At 38.1% G+C, this 26,013-nt stretch overlaps 1 protein-coding gene and 1 long non-coding RNA gene across 2 annotated transcripts in view; one reads left to right on the forward strand and one right to left on the reverse strand.

Annotated features, from left to right (window-relative positions):
• Positions 1–9: 9 nt before the first annotated feature.
• Positions 10–6,545, reverse strand: LOC135197205 (uncharacterized). Its single transcript, XR_010310573.1, has 3 exons — positions 6,425–6,545; positions 1,679–1,826; positions 10–1,335 (listed from the first exon to the last, which is right to left on the reverse strand). It is a non-coding gene; the product is annotated as an uncharacterized LOC135197205 (long non-coding RNA).
• Positions 6,546–7,241: 696 nt separating this feature from the next.
• The window catches only part of LOC135197206 (probable ATP-dependent RNA helicase DDX52), a 38,863-nt gene continuing 20,091 nt past the window's right edge, over positions 7,242–26,013 (forward strand). Inside the window, exons 1-7 of the mRNA XM_064224257.1 lie at positions 7,242–7,411; positions 10,239–10,341; positions 10,965–11,146; positions 16,063–16,140; positions 16,372–16,516; positions 19,068–19,182; positions 19,460–19,563. Coding sequence (XP_064080327.1) covers positions 7,325–7,411; positions 10,239–10,341; positions 10,965–11,146; positions 16,063–16,140; positions 16,372–16,516; positions 19,068–19,182; positions 19,460–19,563 — 814 coding nt within the window. The 5' untranslated portion in view covers positions 7,242–7,324. The remainder of the gene's footprint in view (positions 7,412–10,238; positions 10,342–10,964; positions 11,147–16,062; positions 16,141–16,371; positions 16,517–19,067; positions 19,183–19,459; positions 19,564–26,013) is intronic.

Raw genomic sequence — 26,013 nt, forward strand, 5'->3', positions numbered from 1 at the left:
TCTTGACTACTACTTGAAATATGTAATTCAAACATAGTTTATATTAATAAAGACCAGTAGGAAAGGTCCATGCTCATTCAAGTCTTGCTACTGCAGTCACAAAGTGAAATATTTTTCAAACAATGGTAACTCGCCTACAACAAATACTGTATTACAACCAAAAATTATGGAGCTGGAGCAACATGAACCATACACAACATAAACATCAAGTACATACTTGGGCTTGGAAGCCTATTGAATTTTCATTGCCAAATTCCTCACCTTTGTTCAGAGACTGCTGGCTGTACAAGCAATACCTTGGTCATAAGAAACTTGGTATGCTCTACTGTATTATACAAGATTACATAGCCAACAATGGAATGACACTTTGCCAGGTAATGCATCTTCCCATAGATATGAATGGTACAGCAGAGGTAAAACAAGATTCAGATGTGGTCAGATCATTAAAGTTATTCTGTGTAATCAAGGAAGTGGTTTGAACTACTGATTACTAAAGGCATGATTTATTTTTAAATGTATCACAGCTCCACTTGTGTCGCAGAGCACTGCTAAAAAAATAAAAGGTAACTGGTTTTAATTAACAGTGAATGGCTTCCACTACTCCAGTCCTGAGCCATATGGCCCAAATTATCATATGTACATACTTTCAACTAATTCCAATTAACGTACATAGATAAACTAAAATGGAGTAAAGTTCTTGGCAACATACTCTTACAATTCCACAAACTTACAAAGATGAAATTTAGCCCTAACAAAGAGTTTCTCTCAGTGAGCAAAGGTCCAAACATTCTCATACCATGCCTCTTAATCTTTTGATGCTTGTGCAAGAGACTTAGGATTCTTTTTTACATACAACAGTAGCCATATCATACATAAGTTACCATGGAGACCCTAATTATTTCACCATGTAATAAAATTTTGGTATACAAAAAATATATACTTTTTTCAATATCAAAAATACAAAAAACTAAGGACATACATACATTATAAATTATCAGCCATATTTAATACTGCATAAGTAAGGACATAAATTATAAATCATCAGCCATACTTAATATTGCATTTAACAGAGCAACAATCGGGCATTCTTAACATGGAATGGGGATATGTTATAGTTGGAGTCTTTAAATTTTGGACATGAAGACTCAGGACATCCTTATCAACTCCCCTAAACACACCTGAAACACTTATGTTTTCGTGCATTTGAACGTCAATCTCCTTGCCAACCAAGGCAGTCACAGCCCAAAGAAATCGCTCTCGCAACTCTGCCCTGCATTCCTGGTGGCTTACTGGATCTTCAGTATTTTCAGTTTCAAGGGCTTCATTCTCATTCACCTGTAGAAAATATGAATAAAATACAGTTGCTGGCAATGCCTGCAAAGTGTAGATTGTATGTTCAACTTGTGCCAAATGATCTTAGAATATTAGGTTATCTTTTAAATCAGCAAAGGTACTGTGCAGTATGTATAGAGTAATAAAGTAGACAAAATTTAAAATGTGAACAGTATGAATCTATTTCATATCAGTATGAGGTAGTTAATTATAAATAATTTCAACATATTAAATTTTTTTTCAATCTCTGATAGCAAAGGAATGATTAATTTAATTGCAGCAGAGTCTCTGATGAAGAAATGATTAAAGTAGTTAGCATAGGATAAGATGATTAAAAAATATTAACCTGCATGATGAACTGAAGTACTCTTATTATATCACAAAGATTCAGTCTTACAATGTTTAACAATGTTTCAGATCCTTGGTTAAGACGGGCAAAACTTTTAAGGTACAGCGATGTAATTTCCACAATACAAGAACTTCAAAGTTGGCTCCTGTAAAACACAAAATAATACTACCTTTAATAATTGCAACTGTAACATCATCCATAAAAACAGTGGAAAATATGTATACTGTATGTTAAATTTACTGATAGCATATATTGCTATATGTTTAACACTAGCAAGGAAAACAGTTAAAAGTAATAAAATTTCCCTACTGCATTGTGTTAACCCAAATTTCAGCATGAATATACTATTAAATAAAAGCAGCTACAAGATATAATATCCTTTATAAGATACATATTATACTGTGTGTATATACAACACTAAAAAAATATCATACATGATGGGTGAGAAGTATTACACATACAGTACGTGCTGGAATATTAATGAGTCCAGACCTCTATAGAGTATCACTGCTGTCAAATGATGAGTTAATTTAACAACAAGATTGGGCATATTATTCTTTTATTCTTCTAGGCACTTTTAAATACTAACTCAAACATTTTGATTCCACTATTCAATGAAAGTCAAATATTCAAATCAGTAAACAAGTGAAAAAGTTCTTCCGTATGTAGGTTTCAAACTAGTCACTTACCTACTGTTATGATCAGTACAAAACTATGGGTCTGATCAAATTTGCTGCTTCAACCCATCACCTGACAGCCATTTATATACTGTGTGCAGTAAACAAATATTTACCCCATGTGCTCACCAGGAATCTTTTACCCTTAAAGCCAAAGCAGTGTACTGAACTGTAGAAGCCTTTTGGCTCCTGTCAGGCAGTTGCATCTGGAAACTTTTATGGAAAATTATGTTATATGGCCTAATAAGTCAGAAGTTGTCCACCTGTTGAACAGAGCCTTGCAAATTCTGTTCATTTCAGCCATTCAGAACAGCATACAGTTTCAATTAATACTGTTTTCCCTCTTGCCTTTCTGTATCACTCAGCATTTGATTTGGGTATAAGAGGTGCCTCACTATGTTGCTCTGTAGCCATGGAATAATCATCACTGATATCAAATTTGGTTATATGAAATTACCATTTTTAGAAACCAGAAAAAGTGGGGGAACTTTGTGATAAAGGGATTATAAATAATAAGAAAGAAATATTTCCATTAGAATAAAATAATCACTGGTCCTTTTTATAAAATATTTATATATTACTACTTATGTTTGGTCCTTTTTATAAAATATTTGTATATTACTACTTATGTTTGGTCCTTTTTATAATATATTTGTATATTACTACTTATGTTTGGTCCTTTTTATAATATATTTGTATATTACTACTTATATTTGGTCCTTTTTATAAAATATTTGTATATTACTACTTATGTTTGGTCCTTTTTATAAAATATTTGTATAATATCACTTATGTCAGCCTAATCACATGACCTGCAGTGATTTTAGGATTAATCACATAACCTGTGGTGATTTTAGGATTAATCACATGACCTGTGGTGATTTTAGGATTAATCACAAGACCTGCAGCAATTTTAGGATTAATCACATGACCTGTGGTGATTTTAGGATTAATCACATGACCAGTGGCAATTTTAGGATTAATCACATGACCAATGGCAATTTTAGGATTAATCACATGACCTGTGGTAATTTTAGGATTAATCACATGACCTGTGACAATTTTAGGATTAATCACACGACCTGTGGCAATTTTAGGATTAATCACATGACCTGCAGTGTGATTTTAAGGATTAATCACATGACCTGTTGTGATTTTAGGATTCATCACATGACCTGCTGTGATTTTAGGATTAATAACGTGACCTGTGGTGATTTTAGGATTAATCACATGACATGTGGTTATTTTAGGATTAATCACATGACCTGCAGTGATTTTAGGATTAATCATATGACCTGCAGTTATTTTAGGATTAATCACATGACCTGCAGTGATTATAGGATTAATCACATGACTTGCAGTGATTTTAGGATTAACCACATGACCTGCAGTGATTTTAGGATTAATCACATGACCTGTGGTGATTTTACAACATAGTATCTTTTTAAGAACTTTAGTAACAAATATTCTAACAATGGAAGCATTAGCATATAAAAAAATGTGTAATGGACCTACTATACAGCATGAAGTGAAAATATCTTCAGGAGATATTTAAATCTATAAAATGTTTGATCTACTGCAATTTTCGTCTTTTATTCCTACTCACTCAGGTCTGTGCACCCACCTAAAGTAATGGCTGGTGCAGAATAAAAAAAAAAATAAAATGCATTTCAGGGTTCAAGGAAAATTTTCAGCTCAATATGTTATTTGACATTTCATACCCTAGTCTAGAAGCAAGTCAGCTCTGAGCTTTCATATCAAACCCAATGTACACACAAATACTTTACTGAGGAAAAAAGGGATTGAAATTTTGATGGGATAATTCTGTTTTTCTCTTGAACAAGTGTTATTTACAATTATCAACACTTAAATGCTTTTCCTTAACCAAACCTATGGTCTTCTAGGCCTGTCTGTAAACCTCATGTGATGAAAAGGTGTAAGAAAAATTCCCTGGAATGTATTTCTCCAAGAACCTGTCTTTTCTTTTAACCTCATTATCTGAGCAAACCATTTTTTTACCTTCTCCCATTTCTATGAGCCTTAAAATATTCTGGGGAAACCACAATGAAAAACTGAAATTATGACTGTGGAAAAACAATAATAAAAGTGAGATACCACACACTTTAAAACTGGAGAAGCAATGGCAAAAAAATATGTGAATTTTGTATGTCTTCAAATTTATATATATATATATATATATATATATATATATATATATATATATATATTATATATATATATATATATATATATATAATCCACATGGATGAAAGATAAAATATAACTACTTTGCAGCATCACAATCTCCCAAAAACCTATATGTATAGTTACCTCTAGGCTGTCATGTCCTACCTGATTTCCTCCTTGTTATAGGCACAGGAAATAAAAAGTACACGTTCCCGATGAACAACTATGCCATGGATGGCTTACTGAAGAGCACCTTAACATTTAAAAACCTTTAGTATTTGCATTGGTTTAGGTCCTGATCTAATTGTTGAAAACTGAAAACTATTTTCCATCACACTTGGTTATCAAACACTTGTCAAATCTGGCAAAGCCTTTTATGTCCCTAATAATGTTCATAGAGTTATAAATAGAATTAGCTGCTTTTTGCAACAGCTGAAAATAGAAGGAAAAAATTATTTGTATATACGTAACAGAGTATGAACATAACAGCTAAAGCCCAATGCCATGAAAATGCCTCAATTTACATGAAATCAAGTATAATATGAAATTTTCCTCTGATGTTCTTGAACTAGCCTAGCTAATGTTACTTCACATAATTCAGCATGAATGACATACAATTGCTGAAACCTACATACATCTAGGCTTGCACGGCACCAAGAGGTGAAAAAGTAAATACTTTATAGCCTTTATTACCACCTTACTTCATGAGCTGGGGTATAGGCTACTTAAATGAACACACAAAACACAAATGTTGTCACTCATTCATTGGCATTACCTAGGAATTACACCTTGGCATTCTTCACCTGGGTTGAAAGAAAGGGATCTATTAAGTATTTGCTTAATACTCGGGATCCAGTGTCAAATCCAACTACTGTACTCAAGTTAGGTTAGGGTAGGTTATGCTATTAGCAATATTTTGTGTTTCTCTGAAATGTGCTTGAACCTGGTTTCTGGCTTACATACTAAAAGAAATTTCTGTTTCTCAACCAAGTTCCAACTTAACAACCCTGGAACCTACGCGTTTTGTTAATTACTAATGAGTTCGTTTATCATCCAGGCCATATTTGAATATAATTTACAAATTATCTAGTATAGCCACTTAAGATATTCTTAGATTGCTGAGGTATGGCCAGGTAGAAAAGGCAACATAACCAAATCTTTCCCTTAAAGTTAATCTTTTAATTATGGTTTTGTCTGAAACCTTTCACTTAGCCTAGGTACTGTATTCTTTCTGCTGACCTTCTAAATGTCCTGTTCCAACCACATGTTGCAGTACTGGAGATTGACAACTTTGGTAAAAAATTGTGCACATCTTGTTTTTATGAATAATACTAGGTATTAGGGATTCTATTGAATATATTTGACATCAAATGTCATTTTAATAGCCATCAATTTTAAACTCAAGGTTAGCCTACCTACCTAGCTATACTATAGTATAGAGGAACAGGGTTAGGGCAAGAGCTAGGTAGCCTAGTATAGCTATCTGATGTAAAAACATAGGCCAAACCTATCCTCTCCTGTAATGCTGTGCTATCCTGGCCTAACCTTCCTAACCTGAATTATATTATCTAAAGCACTCTGGCCCCTAACCTAGCCAGGGAAACTTTGTCTTACAGGAACCCCCAAATACCTACTAAATCTTACTGTGAGTCCTAACCTAACCAGAAATTTCCTTCCTAACCTGACTTAGTGTACATGACCTGACATGGCCGTACTACTATACTATAGCTAGGTATAGGCTAAGATACCATTTAAAATTACAATGTCAAGTGATCTGCATCACACAGTTTCACGATAAATACAAAAACTGAAAATACTGCCGGTAAATAGAGAGAAAGAAGTTGTTGATTATCTAGCATTTCTAGCTTAGGAATCTTACCTCGGGTTCGTATTATCCTACTGTCATGGTAGTGTTGTTGACTGTTGCTGGTGTCGGCTATTGCGGACTTTTGCGGTTCTTTCCCCGGCACCGGCAGGCAGCGCAGGATATTGCGTATTGTGTCCCGGTGATATTTCTCTTTTATGTAGTATATATATATATGTATATAATATATATATTTATATATATATATATATATATGGGTAGTTTACGTATCAGCGGACAGATCCTTAAAAATTGTCCAGCATTCCAAAATATACCCGAAAAGTCACTTATCCGACCAATTTACGCCAATTTGCCATCAGCCGATATTTCCCGTGAAACGTAACTTTTTTATATGTATTGCGTTCTCATTAAATTTTCTCATTCCACATTTCTTTGATGTTTTCTGTTTTTTATGTCATTGTCTTCCCGAATTTTTCGAATCTGATGTTAATATATCTTAATACATTCTTTTACTGAAGCACTCCTCCTTCTAAGCATATCTATGTTTTTTCTTTATTTTCATATACTATCTGTTTTTCTTAGTCATTTATGAATATTTTATTCTTTTACTTTGTTGTAATTCATTTTATGATTTTTGTGTCTGCGATGGGAAAAGTTTCTTGTACATAATGAAGGCAGCGTTATGTATAAATTATAATCAAACATATGTCAGCCTACATTATGGAACTATTGTTCTGACTGTTTTCGCTTCTAAGTAATCAAGCAAATTTAAAATATTTCATATTCATTACCTTGGTAAGACGACGACGAAAATTGCATATAATTGGTGAGGTTTAGGAATTGTGGGACCATTTATTCTTGTATGTAACAAACGCCTCCTGTCAACTAAAGTCCGAGGTGCTTTCGATGCCCATGGCCATGTGTGTGTAATGTGGCTGACGATTATTCGAGAGAATGAATTCATATGACATATTTCGCAAATTAACAAGAGGTATCAATTTTAACCAAAAGAGGTTTAAAGGAGAGCTGCATAGAATAGGGGTAAGTAACTCAGTAGTTCACACATAGCCTAGGTATACTAGCTAGTAGTAAATAGGTAGGTACTAGGTAGCTATGAGAGCTGTAGCCCTACTACCTAGGTCTGTGTAGCTTTAGCTACCTAGGTAACCCGTCATAGGCTAGCAAAGTAGTCTAGCGTAGCTAGTAGTAGTATCTACTTTTTCCACTAGCTTTGCCTCTTGTCTGACCAATCTAGAGGTTAATGGTAGGCAGCTTTCGGTAGGATAGCCTCGCTGAAGGTTAGGGTAAACAATCACGGACGATCCATCGTCAGCACGCTGGCCGGGTCTTATTCACTCGATATTTAATTGGTGAAACAAGAATACAATTACAACTTTAAGCGTACCATTAAAAAAATTGAAGTTTCATCAACATAATGTGGTATAGGGTAAAACACCGCATGGCCTGGATCAACTCAACGACGATCATAGCATGCCACCCTCCGATGGGCATCAGTCGCGACTTCTTATTGTTGAGAAATGGAGCTAAAGACCTCTACTCTCCTTTCGAAGTAAGTATTTTCTCCAAAGTTAGAAATTAAGGCCAAATTTAAAGCATTAAACAGAGGGTAGTGAAAAGGGTGTCCACAGCAGTGCAAATCTCACCAAAACACTTTCGAAATTTTTACCGTTACGCTTCATTTTTTTCGAAGATTGACCCGCCATCTTCAATGTTTGTGGAGTCGCTTGTGTCAACAAAAAACTTGTTTTTTTTTTTCCCATTTCCTGTGATAAATCCGCACACCACTTGTACCCACAGACGCTGGGGCACTTTCATCATAACAATCGGAACACAGTCCCTTACCACAACGTTTTTAAGTAAACAACTGTTTTGGTAGAAGACGACGACAAAGCGTGCACTAGATAATTTTTTAAATAAATAGTAAAACATCAATGTTTTACATATTTATGATGATTAATTTGAAAATATTCGTTATTGAAAAAGCAACTCGATTCTGACTCAAATTTAAGTACAGGCAGACCCCGGGACAACGGTTCGGATACGACGTTCCGAGTTACGGCGCTTTTCAATTATATTCATCAGACATTATTTCCAGGGTTAGACGCATGTTCCAGGGTTACGACGCCTACAACGCTCATCTGGGAGATGAAATAGGACACCAAAAATGCAAAATAATCAATATTTGAAGGTTTTTTTTTATGAAAAATGCCATAAGAATGCAGTTTACATAGTTTTCAATGCACCCAAAGCATTAAAAGTAAGGTTTTCTTAGGATTTTTGACGATGTTCCGTTGTAACTCGGGGACCGCCTGTACTACAAATAGATATGTTTTAATTTCTACTTATTTCCGCTGGTTTTGTGTAAATCTATAACCCAGTTTGGAGGGTAAACATACCATTTGGCAACACTGAAAAACAATAGAAGAACGCGAACAATGCCGTAGGTACCTTTGCAAAACTGTTGATATTTGAGTCAGGAATCTAGTTACTTTTTCAATAACAAATATTTTCATATTAATAATCATGAATATGTAAAAAAAATTTATGCGATTTATGACTTATACTGCCGTTTAACTAGTTATTTAAATAATTAGCTAGTGCACACTTCTTCTTCTTCTACCAAAAAATCGTAGTTTCCTTGGATAAGTCGTGGTTGGAAGTCATTGTTGACGATTTTTGTGAAGTAAGTCCTCCAGCGTCTATGGGTACAAGTGGTGTGTGGATTTAGCACATGGAATGGGAAGTTTATTGACACAAACAACTCCGCAAACATCGAGATGGCGTCAATCTTCTATATTGTTGGTGTTATACGTAAAAATTTTGAAAGGGTCATGGAGGTATGTTTGCTCTGCGCATGGCTAGACTTTCATTAACCTCTGTTTAATTTTAAAATATGACCTTAATATCTAACTTTGGAGAAAATACTTACTTCAAAAGGATAGTAGAGGTCACGAGCTGTTGCTCTCACCACTGATGACTCGTGACTGATATCCATCTCTGGTGTCAGGATGTGTTAAAGTACTTTTTCGAAGGGTGGCTTCATACGCTGTGAAAACTGGATCCACTTCTCCAGTCGGTTGTTTCCCCTATTGTTGACTTTCATTTCCAAGAGTAATGGTTTTTGCGAATATTGGCATTACTCAAGCAAAGGTCGTCTTTATGCAACATGTAACATGTTGTTTCTAGCAGTGCACAGTACCTCATGGGTTGAAGATAATTGTGAATCTTGGTATATTGTTAAAGATACATTAAATAAAAAGTGGGATAATGATGGAATATGATGAAGCCATGATATAAATTGTCAGTTGTAACAATTGGGATGGCAAAGTAACAGAAGTGTTCTAGTGTGTTCTAGTGTACCTATTTCAACCCTGTAATTCCACCACACTTTGGACAACCTTCTCCTCCTCCTTCCTTTTTTATCTGACAACTCCATAACTCCTATACATTTTTATCGTTAGGAATCCCTTAAATCATGTATTCTTGAGAATCTCTTTGAATGGCATCTGTTACATTTAGTGTGCATATACATAGTTTTGAATGTACAGGACTGATTTTCAACTGTGGTACTCTTTCAGTGTAAAATGGGTGGCTGTTATTGGGGTAAATCACATTAGTAATGAAAATATACTGCATTTTAATATTAAACTATATTTGATAGTAAAAAATCACCATAAGTGACCTAATAAATACAGCTACCTAAACAGATGGGTCTTTGGTTTTGACAGGCACCAGTCCACCATTTGAAAGTAATTTCAACAAATTGGTGAATTATGTTAATATCACCAGTATTACCTTTTCTCACATTTTTTTTTTTGTAGACTCTTATCTCTTATATTATTTACAGGTAATTTCCAGACATGAAAAGGATATAGAAGTTGGTGAGGCAGAAGTTCTCTCTAATGAGGACTCAAAAGTAAACGAAATAAAATCTGAAGAAGGAGGAACAAGTGAGTAACTCATTCATAGAATATAATCTTTTGTGTTTATGCGGTAATTAACTCTATGACAATGACAAGTGATGATAAATTTATGGTGCTTATGGCGCTGAGTTTCAGTTAATGGCAATGATATCCGGTTAATGGCACCTCTGTTAGGTAGTACGTTATGGGGCCATAACTCTATTATCAGCACCTTATGGAGCCAATAACTGAAACTCAGCCTGTTGTGGCGCCATAAATCGCTGATTTTATGGTGCTAGACAAGAGCCCTAAAAATGGATCGCCATGAACCGAGTCTGCGGATAACCAGGGACTGCCTACTACTGCAATTATGTTTTATGATAAATCAGTCTTGGCTGCAAACATTGCATTTATGGGGTGTTGTTAGGTTTAACAGTTTCATCTTGATTATTTCAGATACTTTAAGAAATGTGTAAACACTGTATGATTGTATGCACTCATGTCATATGAAGAATTTTGTTTAGAGGTGTATTATCATTAAGTATAAAGTTCAGTTACTGTACATGAGTTTTCTCTCTTAAACATGATGTACATACTAAGACATGGCACAAAATTATTGCAGTTTTCAAGAATACATAAGTTTTGAAGAGATTTTGTTTACTTTATTGTAGGTCTGGCTGAAGGAAATACAGATGTAGACTTCAATGGTGGTGTTAAAATCTTGGGTGATCTTCATTTTAGCAAAGAGTTGAGTAAATCCAAGAGAAAGAAGAAGAGAAAGAAAGAACTGGCAGATGGGGAAACTGAAGAACAAAGGGAAAAACAGAGACTCCTTGAGCTGAAGACAGAACAGGTTTAGTAATATTTTATAATATAGACACATCTATATTTTTAAATGGATTAGGCTCCCAGAGTCTTTCCATAAGTTCAGCATCCAATTATTCTTTTTTAACTTGTTGTAAGTATTCTATATGATTTGATAAGGAAGTGCAGTCGACCCTGCTATTTGTGGACTCACTGATTCACAGATTTTAATATGGAACATTTATGCACATTATTCACGGGAAATTCACCCATTCGCTGTATTTTTCACTGAGAAATATTCACAGATTATCGTATTTTCTTATCATTTTTGAGACTAAATGCACTTTTTGTGATAAAACTGTTAATATACTCAGGTATAAGCATTTTTTTTTTTTTTTTTTGAACTATCAAAATATGCAGTTCTAAGTGTTTTTAGAGGGGTTCTAAGTACTTGCGGAATTTAACTATTCAGCGGGGTGGGGGGCGACCGGGATGTGGTACTCCTCCCCTACAAATATAGGTGATCCATTGTACAATTGAAGTATGTTAAGGAATTAAGTAACATAAGTGCTGTCATGTAAATAAATCTGATTTAATTAACACTGATTTAATTAACTTACTCAGTAATTACATATATAGCTATGTAATTACTTTTTATACCTGTTTTTCTTGAATGTTTTTACCTGGTTTTTTAAATGTTTATGCCTGGTTTGTTAAGTAGTTTTATCGCTAAAAGTGCATTTTATGTTGAAATTTATAAGAAAAACAGGAATTTGTGGATATAGGGGTATATGTTCCAGAGAGAATACCGCGAATGCATAAGTCCATGAATCCAGAGTCCGCAAATACGGGGGTTCACTGTAGTTTCACTAATTCGCAGCAGTTTAGATTCAAATTTGCGGTAATGACACCGATACTGTGTAGGTGACACAAGTCTCACCTCTTAGTGAGAGGGTTAGGAACGACAGCAGATTGCCTCATTCTGTTTTGCGACTCCTGGTAATAACATCTGGTGTTGGCAGCATTTGTTAATTTTTGCTGTTTATTTGCCGGATTTCAGTGTCCAAACTAAAAGTCAAGTCGCCTCAAGATGAGCTTTTTCCTTGTTTCGTTGTTTATTACTGGAGTAGTACATCAATAGTCGCTTTTACAGCAAAATTGTGGTTAATTATTTAACTACTCTGTTGAGTGATGAACTATAATGTAAACATTGATCCGTCGAACCGATATTTACATTTGTTACGGACCTGATATCATTTGATAATACCTTTTCTGTAGTAATCTTACAATCTTTTGATTAACTCATCTTTACAATGAGTAACGTAAAATGTTACAGAGTTGATAGTCAAGTAGCGTAATAATGTGAACATTGCATTAGCTATCATGTTGTTAGAGTAGCGTAATAATGTAAACATTGCATTTGTTACCAAAATGATTTTGGTGTCAAGTTTTACTTCTGCAAGGCACTTCTTGTATCATTAGTATTTATGGTTAGTTATAAAGTTCTGATTTGAGTTTTTTCAACACTCACTTAATAGCTGTTAGACTGGATGATTAGTACTTTAATGACAAAAGTTGAATAATGCACATCTCTTCAAACAATATTACTGCAGATTGGTTGGAAGTTCCATTGTTCGCAAACAAGGAAATTAGAGATGGTGCACGAGAGCTGGCTGCCCTCTTTTCGTTTGGCATACTGAAGGAAAGAGACCTGTGATGTGTTGTCACCACCAAAGAAGTGTCTCATTCAAAAAGATCCTCTCTTCTATTTGCTCCACTGGATCATCAAGTTCTATTTCTTACTGCTACTGTACAGGAAAAGGTTACACAAGACCTTCTTACCCAGTCTGCCAGTCACCCCTAGGGAGTCAAGACGCACCCCAATGATCCATTTTCCAGGAATGTCTCAACTCTGCAACAACGGTCCATTAGAGATACTGTAGTAGATTAAAGGGTCAATCTCTGCAGTAACTCCATTCAAGTCGCTCTTCCAAGAAGACCTCCGCTAGATCCTCCTCCAGTAAGTTAGGAGACGGTCCTCCAAATATGTGAAGCAAAGAAAGCAGAGTTATGGATTTTAGAAGTCTTCAGAGAGGGATCCTCAATACGTTTCCTGCAAGAACCTCCTCTTGTGTCTACTTCCATTCAGTTGACAGCCTACTGGATAGGTTCGGAGAGGTTTTTTGGCCCTCTTAGCAGAGGTAGACTCGATGATCCAGAAGGAGGCCATAGCAGTAGTGAAAGCCACCTCTTTGGAGGAATTTTACAACCACTTTTCATTGTCGCCAAGTCATCCGGGGTTAGAGACCTGTTCATATTTGCCCCTTCAAGGAATCTGCATCTTCCTTCTTTTGTGGCCATACCATCCCTGTAGCATGTACATCAGATTCCATGCTATAGACCGATCAGTGAACCTCCTCTCCTCACACCTGTCATCATGATCAAGGAGGAACTATATTATGTTCAGACCATCTCCAAGTTGTGTAGTCTGCTTATCCCATTTTTGACCTGCCTCGATTCGTGGACCTGCTCAGTTGTGAGTGAATCATACAGGATCATCCCCCACACTCTCTCAGATACAGGATTATCAATCAAGAGGTCTTTCCGTATGTAGTACACATTGCAGAGACCTTTACAAGTTTTGTAAGTGAATCCTCTCACACCATCTTCCAGACCTAGTGATCATCTTTCTGAAACTAGTTTCTCAGGCCCTACGTCGCCTGTACGAGACATCCATGTCCCTTTTGCAACAGAGACATAGTTCGTTTGCATCCTTTTCTTTTCCTTTAAAGTTTTTAACATGCCTAAGCAAGGAAAAAGAAGATAATTTGCTCTTCTGCCCCAGGGTTTTAGTTGAGGACAGGGCCCAAGGCACCGAGAACAGCCTGGCACCAGTTTTTGCTCTGGCACTAGCACTTGCTCTGAGCGCTCGATAGCAATCACTTGCTGACGAGAAAAGATTTTCCATTGTTTGAATGTTCAGGCTTGAAGGCCATACAGAAACTGTTGTTTTAGCAAGAACTAGTCCCTTTTGATAGGAACTCTGGACAACAACTGCAGTCAAGTGCATGCCTGTTATGGGAGCCTGAAGAGCTCTCTGCCTGGCTAGTTGGTCTGGTATTTCCTAGAAACCAGAATCCCAAACCAGTTTTAACCCAAGATGTTATGGAAAGTATATGCGTCTCATCCTTGGATTAGAGCATTTACTTGAATGGACTTTATCTTCTGAGACACTCAGATTTAAGAGAAGCATTTGCCTCCTTTTAGCAAAAGCTAAAGATGTTAGTACAACCGCTACCTCATTAGCTTCCAAGTGATACCTGTATATCTCGTACATTCGGCCTACTACTGGTAGCATAATCACTCTTTGTTTCTCATGATTTTTAGAGCTTTTAAAGTGTTTAAAATTAGGCAGTAGGTACTTTGAAAATTTTAGTTACTGTCAAGGTATCGTGGAAAGAAGCATAGGATACTCTTCTAATGTCTTAACATTCACCTTGTAGTGAAGGGTGGAAGTTTAAGTGTACCCAGAGCACCCGACACTTTTAGTGGATGAGTTGTGGTTTTACTTCAGTGTAGATGACATCATAATCTGGTGGTTTTTATTATGGTATTGCGCCCAGGGCAAGGTCACCTTGAATGTTTGGCTAACCATTGGATAGTTCTGTGGTTGTATAACTTTTAATGATGCTTTGGTTAGTGAACGGAGTACTTCTCTGCTACAAAGCTTTCCCCTTAAGTTGAGGCAACTCTTGGCTTTATTGCTGCGTCACTACAGGTTAAGTTGAGCACCAACCAGAGGCAGTCTCTACTGCAAGCTCTCTTGACTAACAGGGAATGACGAGCATTGTTTCAATGCTAGCAGCTTTTCTATTTCTAATTCATTACATGACTTAATGCTTTAGAGTAGAATATCTCCATGTATCCCACCTCCTGTCAATGAGAGAATTAGCGTATATGATGAACCTGGGTATGTTATTTAATTAAATATTACATTTTTATAATAAAATAAAATTTTAATTATACTTACCCAGTAATTACATGATCAGAGCCTTCCCTCCTCCCCTCTGATGGACATAAGCACAAATGGAATGAGCTAATCCGCTGTCGTTCCTTACCCTTTCGCTTGGGGGCAAGACTGGTGTCACCTACACAGTATCGGTGTCGCTGCCGGGAAATTTGAATCTAAACTGATGCAAATAAGTGAAACTAATAGCTATGTAATTACTAGGTAAGTAATTAAAACTTTGTTTTATTATAAAAATGTAATTTTGTAAAGTTTGTAGGTAATGGATGGTCTATTTTGAGACTATATTTTCAAGTACTGCATGAAGTTGTTTAACTTGATTTGAAAAATGTATTCTAGGGCTGAACTATGTTCTGAGGTGTAGTATGTGTTGATTATTTTCAACTGGAGATAATGCTAGTAAAGGTTTGCAGTTCAAAGTTGAGCAGATAGTTGTAGGCATAGTTGTTCTAAGGTTATGCTTGCGTAAAATGAACAAGCTTGAAGAGCAGTTCATGAAAATGAAAACTGCAGCCCAAGGATAATGTCTGCACATGCTACAACCTGTAAGCAGTTGAGCTTCCATCTAACTATACAGTTAGTTAAAATAAAAGAAAAATTCACTGAACTTTTTATCTATATATGCACAATGAGTGCTGTATTGAAATGATTCATTATGAATTCAGTTATTTCGCTTAAGGAAAATTTGACTATTCTGATGCAAAAGTTAAGCACATCATGTTATGAATTTTGCCATTGAATAGGTTATAAAATGTACAGTAACATAGCTTAGATTCTATTGAAATTAACTTATGGATACATTGTGATGGAAGAGTAAGGTTTAGGTTTTGTTTGACTAATGATCATGATTTGTAGTTTGAAGTAAAAACATTATTTATGAGCGCACCTATTCTGCGTTTGAAGTAAAAACACTATTTATGAACGCACCTATTCTGCAGATTAATCGTGCTCGTAACCAGAATGGCATCCATGTCTGGGGAACAGATATACCTGGTCCTATTTTATTCCTTGACGAGGTAAGTCTCTGTATTTATATTTATAAAAAATATCTAAGTCACTAGTTTACATTTCTGGAAATTGTTTCCTTGCTTTTAGTAAACCTTGACCTTTAATATGGTCCAGTACACCCTACTGATTTTTGTAGCATTAAGTACTCTACAGTACTATTGTCTTTGGATTTCATATGTGGTAAGATAATTTTCAGATTGTTTAAGATTTATTCATTGATCCACATTTCTTTTTTCCAGTTAAAAACGGAATATAATGTTGCAGAAGTTATAGTGGATAATCTTCGTAATCAGGGGTTTGTCGAACCAATGCCCATTCAGATGCAAGCTTGGTCGCTCATGTTACAAGGAAGGGAGATACTCGCAAGTGCTCCTACTGGCTCAGGTAATTAATGTGTATATGTAGTTTTAAGGTGTTTCCTGGACTGGAATTCTGAAATTTTCTTTGAAGACAGGTTCTATATTAATATGTTGTTGTTGAAGATTAAGCTGGCTTTATGCCAGCACGGGCTCTTGCTCACAGAGCAGCCTGTAGGCTATATTAATATTAGAAAGAAGCACATATTCTGCCAACGGAAGTAGCTTAACTTTTTCTTTATTTTATAAGACATATTCAGGTGATGGTATCAGTTAATGTTTGTCAGTTCTGAGAGTTGTCATATCTCTGTACTACTATTGTAATGGTTGAACAAACGCTGAGGCACATTTATGATAGCACTAATTTTTCAGTTTCGTTAGGTCTCTGGTGGATGTCTTAGAATGTATAAATAACAGTGTGGCTGTTCCCTAAGGATTTTACCTCCCAACTATGTGGAGTATAACTTAGTGATTTGTCAGTTATGTGATGATGTGAGATGTAAGTAACCCATGGAAACCAAAATCAATAGTTTTACTAACCTCTCAAGTAAACTACATTTTGCTGTGTATGTTCGATATTTTTAACAAACTCAAGGTGATAATGCATTGAAATCCTTGATAATTTTATTCACTGTTCTTCAACATTATTTTACAAAAGAAAAGGTCTGACAATAAATTGTGAATACTATATAGCAACAAAAGCTGTATATGAACCAGTCTTTTATTGTAGGTTTTGATAGAGGAGCATGACTTCTTGGCCTTGATAGCATAATGTTCTAGTTACTGAACTGGGGTAGTGTATCGTATTTTTTTTCCTCACTTAAGAATTTTTCATTCACCTGTAATCCGCAGTACAACCTGTTTTAAGTCATTTATCCATTCTAGTAGTGCTCTCCAGTGTGGATGTCTGATTCTGCGAGAGATTTATTTCTTTTAGGTAGAGTGGTTAGTTGTGGTGAGTTTTGTTTCTTAATATCATTACGTAGTTATGACTTGGACCATCAACAGGTGGTCTCTTGTTTGTCAATTTTTCATAAGTTGTATTTCAACGGAGATCTTTCACACTCACAATTGATCCCTAATCCCCTTATCCTGCTAAGAGCAGCCAGATTTGCTGAACATTAGCACCAATATGCAGTAAATGTGGCTCACTGTTAAACTTCTCAGTTCTAGAAGTCATTTATTCTTCACACTCTTGGACTGTGGAATGGAACAGCCTCCCTGAGGATATTGTGCAATTGGAACTTCAGAAGTTCAAACAAAGATGCAGTGCGTTAATACACTAATACAATTTCCCTTACATTTTAAATAGTTTACTTATAATTTATTTATTACTTTGTTGAATTTTTTTCTAACTACTGATCTCCTTTATCTCTATTTGCTTGGATTTTAAGTCAGTGGCCCCTTTGTGCTTGTTCCATATGAATAGGGTTCTTCTTTCTGAATATAATAATAAAGTGTCAGTTCTTGGATTTGTGCATTTGGTTTTCATTAATTTGCCTTGTAGGCTTTACTTAAAGTTAGCTATTTTTGTCTTATCAGGACTATTGCAAAGCAATAAAAAAAACTAGGAATTTATGTGGCTTTCAATTTATTTTTCATGGGAAAGTTTTCTTAGCCTGCATACTATACATAATATATGAGAGATGTCTCTCAGGAAATTTTAAGAGGCGCTTGTAGACAAAGTTGCTTTATCATTATGGATTTGAAACCACTGAGTCAGTTTAACACCCAAAGGGCTCATCCTAATTATTTGTTCTTAGATGATAGTATAAAATTGGACCAAGATAAATTTAAGAAGTTAGACAGCTAAATAAGAAGAGACCAAAGGGGATGGGTGAAAAGCAAAGGCTGAAGGCAATACATCTGAAGTTAAAGGAACACTGCAGAAAACTTTTAACACCACCTATAGTGTGCCACTCATTGCGCACTGAGTGGTGCCCTGCTATTGGGTCACTTTGATAGAGCCATAATTAATTCGGGCCTTGTCTCAAGTTAGTTTGATATTGTTTATTGCTGCCAGAGTTAATATGTCATTGATACTTACTTGTAAACATAAGTACAGGCAGTCCCTGGTTTACGAAGGTGTTTCCGTTCTTGAGAAGCGTTGTAAGTCGAAAATGGTTGTAAAGCAGAGCATCGTCGAAAGTCTTCAGAAATTCTATGAAAACCTTACTTTTAATGCTTTGGGTGCATTGAAAATTATGGAAACTGTATATTTATTGTCTTTTACATCAAAAAACCTTCCAATATTGATTATTTTGCCTTTTTGAGTCATATTTCTTCCATCGGATCATTATCATAAGCGTTGTTACCCTGGAACATGTGTCATAAACCTGGAAATAATGTCTGATGAATATAACTGAAAAGCGTCGCAAACCAGGGAGTGCTTGTAATCCTATTCATAATTTTCTTTAATCTTGTTTAATACAATTAAAGATAGTATTTCCAAGAACTAAGCAACAGTATTACTGTAAAGAAAAAAAAGTATTTAGCAAGTTACAATGTGAACCGCTGCAGAACTAACAACAGCTAATTATTTTACTTTCATCAGCAATATTCATTTTTTTAATTACCAGGAAAGACTGCAGCATTCCTTGTTCCTATCCTTCACCAGCTAGAAGGGCCTCGTAAGAAAGGCTTTCGTGCTGTGCTGTTAGCACCAACTCGTGAATTAGCCAAGCAGACACATAGGTTTGTATTTTTGTAATTTACAGTTGCTCTCATTGATAATATGATTTATTTCTTGTATAAGGGTAACTTAATGAAAGTTGTTGCATACTATATACTTATATTTTTATTGAGACAGAATTTTGATATTATCAGGCTCAAAATAGTATGATCAGCATGAGATGATAACACCTTTATTAATGAAAAGCTTATCTTCATACAATGTAGTGTTGTTATTCTGTATTACATATCTTACTGAATATTTTTTATGGTTGATTTTTCATCTTCCTACAATTTTCAGAGAATGTGTTCGTTTATCGGAAGGACTAGGATTTCGAGCTCACATTATAAGTAACGTTAATAGAGCTAAGAAGAAATTTGGTCCTAATTCTTCCAAAAAATTTGGTAGGTGATATGTATACAATACAATACTAGTTCAATTTGTAAAATGTTTCTACTACACTACTCAGTAGTATTTCTTGAGTAAACCTGTTAATATTTAGTGGCGGAATATAGTAAATATAATGACTGGTTCTGCAGGTTTATATTTGGTATACTTAGTGTTAGAGACAAATATGATATTGTTATAATACAATAAAGTTTCATACATACTTACCTGGCAGATATATACATGCTAAGACTCCGTCGTCCCCGACAGAAATTCAAATTTCGCGGCACACGCTGCAGGTAGGTCAGGTGATCTACTGTCCTGCCTGGGTGGCAGGATTAGGAACCATTCCCATTTTCTATTCATATTTTTTCTCTTCCACCTGTCTCCTGCGGGGAGGCTGGGTGGGCCATTAATCATATATATCTGCCAGGTAAGTATGTATGAAACTTTATTGTATTATAACAATATCATTTTCATACAATCAACTTACCTGTCAGATATATACATAGCTGATTGACACCCTTTGGTGGAGGGTAAGAGACAGCTAACATGGAATAGACAGGTAAACAACATATGTTGTAGGTATAAATAACCTTGGTTCCTATCTGATAGGTGGTAGACTTCGTGGCTGGTTGCCCGGTTAGTCTGCATCACCTCAAGACTTTAGCGAGATATGTGATCTATGGCTAAGAGTTCTTGTGGGTCTGCCGATGGGGTATGAACCGCTTACTCGGCAGAGCCTGAAAGGACTTTGTCAATGGGTACTGGACCACTTCTATGACAATACACCTTATGAAGGAGCGCAACACCGATCCCGATCACCTGATCCTAACATGAGGGTTCGCACTCAAATTGAAAAGAGTTATCCCCACACTCCTTTCAAAAACCCCAATAATTTCACTAAGTTAAAAAACTTTAACTCAAAGTTAAGGATCAGTGTCGGCTCCTTATCCCAGTAACGTATACGCAGAAACGCATAAACCAAAAGAGAAAGGATCTCTCGTAGGTTAACTTGACATCCTTTGTGTAATGAGAAGTCAACACAGAGTTGCCTCTACCGGTACAAACAACAGCTAATATGTCTTATATGACATATTGTTATGTAAAGAACAAGAATTTGCAAAAGCGCGCACTTCCTGCGCTTTTAATTCTCAGCTGTTTGAAGGAATCAAGTCACTTATGAAGTGCTTAGGAGTCTCCATGTTTCAAAGAAGACCAGGGCTTTCTTGAAATGGGATCTCTCCCGACTGAAGCCTGAAGCCTGGCAGGAACCTCGCGCCTGGCTGGTGCTTCGCTCTTGGTTGGTGCCCTAGCGCTTGTCTGGTACCTTTCGCTTGCCCTGGTCGCCTCAGTGCCTTAGCTGGAGATTCGCGCCTAGAGCCTGGCTTGCGCCTGGCTGGCGTCTCGCGCCCGGTTGGCGCTTTGTGCCTGCCTGGCACCTCGCGCCTGGCTGGCGCCTTGCGCCTGCCTGGAGCTTCGCGGCTGGCTGGTATCTCGCGCCTGCCTGGCGCCTCGCTCCTGCCTGGCGCCTCGCGCCTGGTTGGCTACTCCCCACTTGCCGGAGCTTCGAGCTTGGTAGGGTCTCTAGGATGTCTGGCAATGTCCACATCGGACACTCTTATCTGTCCTATATGTTCGCATCTAGCGCATCTGTGTCAGGTTGTAGGCCGGTCTTTCTCCTCGTCAGACAATGACAGTGTTTCTTGGGGCTGTCTGCAGGTTTCTTCTTCCTTGCTGACTGCATCAGAAGGTCTTGAGTCGCCTTCTCAGTTAATGAACGAGAAATGTCCTTCACTAACTGAGGAAGGAACAAAACGTCAGACAAAAGGCGGAGTACAGAAGCGCTGCTGCCCTGAGTGTGGGAGACCGCTTTGGTTAAAAAAGGCACTATATATTGTCCTCTTTTTAAGAAGACCTGCTCCAAATAAAGAGGAGATCTCAACCGAGCCATCCTGAACCGCTTTGTCTATACAAGACAAAATACACAGAAGGACTTCTGGTTCGAGTCCTTCAGAATCATGGGTTTTCTTGGACATCACCCCAAGGGACCAATCTAAGAAGTTGAAAACTTCCAATACATGAAAGAGTCCCTTGAGGAGATGGTCCAGTTCTGAAATGCCCCAAGTTATACGGGCAGAGTTCAAACCTTGTCTACGTGAAGCGTCAACTAAGGTCGAAAAGTCCGCTTCTGACGTAGACGGAAGAGAAATACCCATATTCTCTCCCGTCTGATACCAAATGCCTCTTTTCAACCAGCTAGTCTCGCTGGAGGCATGCAGAAGACCGTTCTAACTAACTCCTTCTTCACTTCATCCAAGAGTCTAAAGACTGAAGAGCCCTCTTCATCGAAATGGTGGGCTTCATTCTAAGAAAAGACAAAGATTTCTTCGTCTTTGCACTCGAGAAAAGAGAGCGCGGAGAAGGAGGAGAGGCAGGAGTCAAGTCGTCTCCATACTCCTCTAGAAGCAAGGCTGTCAAAACTTGATAGTTCGACAGTCCTTCTCTTCCTTGATACTCCTCCTCCGAGTTTACTTCTAACTCGGGGTCTAGATGAGTCTCCGCTGCTAATTCAGTACGTCTTTCCTCTGGAGGAGACAAACTGCTAATAGGAGAGGGGCTAAGGGAATGATATTCCTTCCTCTTCCCCGCTTTAAGTCCTGGAAGGCGCCAACAGCCCAGGCTTCTCTCCATAACTAGATGACGCTTCCCGCTTGGATGACGCTTCTAGTCCGCCAAGCGTCCTGGCTGACGCCTCCCGCTTGTGTGGCTGCTGATGTCTGGATGACGCCTCGCGCCTGGAAGACGCTTCGCTCTCAAAAGGCGTCCTAACTGGCGCCAAAATTTTGGTTGGAGCCTCGCGTCTAAAAGCAGCTTTAAATGACGCTTCATGTCTAGACGACGTCTCACGTCTCTCTGGCGTTACGTGTCTTCCGTAAGATTCTCCCGATCTCGCTCTCGAAACCGAAGCCTCTGCGATATGTTTGGAAGCTTCACGTCTGCATGACGCCTCTCGCTTCGCAGGGGAGAGAGGACGAGACTTCTTGATTGGAAGCGCAACGTCCTTCCTACGAGGCGCTAACACTCCCCACCAAAGAGGCCAGTTGCTCTTGTACTGCCAAGATAATCTTCCTTGAAGCTTCTCCCACGTCATCTTCAATCGGGGGAGAAGTAGGAAAAGGAAGCAAGTCTATAGGAAGCCTGTTCGTCTTCTACCCTACTGAGAGATCTATGAAGAAGACTTTCCGCAGGTTCTCACAACTCTTTCCAATAAATGTTAAACATGTTAACAGTTATTATCGTCGATCGAGAAGGATCTCTTTGTTAACGCGAATAGAGCGAAAAAAAGAGATTCTCGATGCTTTTGCGATATGAGAGAGTCGTGGAATTGGCCTAAGTGATTAAAGGGTAACGAAATCAGGAACGAATCTTGCCGTTACCGAGCTTGGTGTCCGAGAGGCTACTGGACTCTTAGGTTAATAACTCGCTAAAACGAGAAAATCTTGGATGGTGCTCTTGGCTCACTGCGCCAGGCTGGCGCTTCTGGCAAATTTGGCAACCAGGCTGACGCTTCTGGCGCAAATTTTGCGCCAGGCTGGCGCTTCTTGGAGCATTGCGCCAGTTGGCACTTCTGGCGCATTGCGCCAGACTGGCGCTTCCTTCTAATTCTTTTTATGTTATGTGCCAGAACACCTGTGCCTTTATGGTACCCGACATCCTTTCACATGTTAATTCCGTTCTTAGTAGGAAAAAGCTTTATATACGTAGTATAGTCCATTCAGGGAAACAAGTTCTGCCCAAAGAGAATGTTTCCCATCCGACTCATCCATCTTCTTCTGAGGCAGGTACTCTAATAAGCTATGCTTTCGTAAGCCTGAGAGCATTACATAATATAATGTTCTGTGCGATAGAATCCTTAATAATGTTTTACCTCGGTAAACAGCATTAACAGGTTGTACTATCTCTCTTATAGAAAGCTTCTTAGCAAAAGGCATACAATAGTTTTATTGTATGTTAAAGCGTTCAAACTATCCCCTCAATCCTAGGGTTAATGACCGCGAATGTTGTAGGGGAAGAGATGCGGGATAGTTATTCCATCCCGCAGGAGAGAGAGAGATACACCGACCGCTCATGACTGACACCTACATGGTACTGACAGTAACTGGCGTAGGCGTACTGGGTTGGTCTCAGGCTCTCAGCGAAAGCAGTCCCCTCTTACTCTTCCAGAGTTGCCAGCTACTCCATTTAATAAAGGAATTTTTATAAAATTATTATCGAACTTCGGAGTTCTTATTAAAGCATATTTAAGGGAAACAAGACTTCGATAAATCTAGAAGCTAGTAGGTGTTGTCTTAACAATCCCCGAAGCGTAGTCCTTCCTAGGAAAGTCGTAGAAGGATACTGGTAATTGAGTTTGCACAGAAAAAGAAGTAACTATGGTATGTGTTTATGAATTGACCGTATCGTATTCTCATACAGCAGAAACTTTACTACCTTCTACTATCTTCGTTCTTTTCGTTAATAGAACGATAGAAAGAGAATATATATATCTTTAAGGAACGAAGTTAATCCAGGAACTCTTTAAATCTTCGTGATTTCCCTCATAAATCGCGGGAAGAGACAGAAAGTTACCTGGTGCCCATACACTGTGAGGGTTTACGGAAGGAAGAAGATATTTCCTATCCGCCATCATACCCAAACCCCGTCGATGAGATTCTTATTAAGAAAAAAAACTCCCAAAGCTCTTGCCTCCTCAAAACGAGGGAAGAGCATGGGTGAAGGAGAAGCAGTCCGCATTGAGAGGAACTGCCTAACACAGGAGTCTTCTGAATAATGAAAAGGGGCTTCTCTTTATCAGAATCCTTCTGACAAAAGCAACAGCCGCCGCCTGTGCGACATCTTGCACATTTGCCAGGGGAAAGTTGCTCAAGTTAAAAAAAAAAAAAAACTCAAAGAGGAGTCTCGCGACTGACCTCTCTCTCAAATGAAGATTTTGGAATCTTCTGACGCCTAGCGTCTGGATCCTTGCGCCTAGCGCCTGGCGTCTGGCAGTTCCGCGCGCCTGGAATGTTCCGCACGCTAGAAAGGAGACTCGCTCCTGGAACGTTCCGCTTGTGTGGAAGTTCCTGTGCGCCCTAATAGATCCGAGCGCCTCTAGTCTTGTTATACGAGCCTCTTGCCAGTAAACGTTCAATGGAAGCATCCTTCTGATTGCCACTCTACTATAAGGCTCCTCAGTAAGCCGTCTGTTTTCTCTTTGAAGGCGCCTTGCGCCAAGAAAAAAGTTCTGGAACGCGGCTCGCACTCAGTTGCTGGAACGCGGCTGAGTTTATCTGTATGAACGAGGCTCGCGCTAGTCTGTTGGAACGCGGCTCGAGCTAGTCTGTTGGAACGCGGCTCGCTGCTGGCTGTTGGAACGTGGCTCGCGCTAGCTTGCTGGCTGGCTCTTAGCTACTCGCTCAGTGAGTCAGTGTTCTCTTATTCAGAGAACGAGCCAGATCGTCCGAACTCCAAAACATGTACATTCTTCGTCTTTTCGGATGTAAGATGAAGAAACGGAAGAAGAGACGCACTTTTTAAAGGATGCCTTTCCAATGGCTATCCCTGGCAGTCTGGGACGTTTTACAGATCCTGCCGAGGGAACGCCCGATCGGTGGGGGATTCTCCATAACCTCTGTAAGGCTTTCGACTTTCCTTCTCCTCTGGGCTTGTGAGTTTGGAAGAGGTCTAGGCCTGAGAGCGAGACAGAGCCGATCGAACGCACCCTCTACTAATTAGGACGCCTTTCCAATGGCGAACTTGGCAGTCTGGGACGTTCTACAGATCCTGCCGAGGGGACGCCTGATCGGTGGGGATTCTCCATAACCTCCGTAAGGCTTTCGACTTTCCTTCTCCTCTGGGTATGTGAGCTTGGAAGAGGTCTAGGCCTGGGAGCGAAACAGAGCCGATCAGAACGCACCCTCCACTGCACTAACACTAAAATCACTTCTTACCTTTCAATAGCTCGTATTTTGAGCTACATTCCTTTGTCTTCAAATTGCAATATGAATTTGAAGATTCTGTGAAGTAAGAAGGAGATGAGGATACTACACTACTAGAATTGTTAATGCTCTAACTGCTCGTTAGTACGAGAGCTATATAAACTTCTAAAGGAAGCGTAACTATTCTTTCCTTACTTCCTCAAGAAGGAAGTTAGCTCAATCAATTCTAACATTTACTACACGTTATTATGAATAAATATTAAAATTTTCATACAATCAACTTACCTGTCAGATATATACATAGCTAAGACTCCGTCGTCCCCGACAGAAATTCAAATTTCGCGCCACTCGCTACAGGTAGGTCAGGTGATCTACCGGCCTGCCCTGGGCGGCAGGACTAGGAACCATCCCCGTTTTCTATCATATTTTCTCTGTCGCCGGTGGTATCAACATTGTTGTGATTACCTCCTGACTTAGATTCATTTT

The sequence above is a fragment of the Macrobrachium nipponense genome, chromosome 18, assembly GCF_015104395.2.
Source record: "Macrobrachium nipponense isolate FS-2020 chromosome 18, ASM1510439v2, whole genome shotgun sequence".
Classification (NCBI taxonomy): domain Eukaryota; kingdom Metazoa; phylum Arthropoda; class Malacostraca; order Decapoda; family Palaemonidae; genus Macrobrachium; species Macrobrachium nipponense.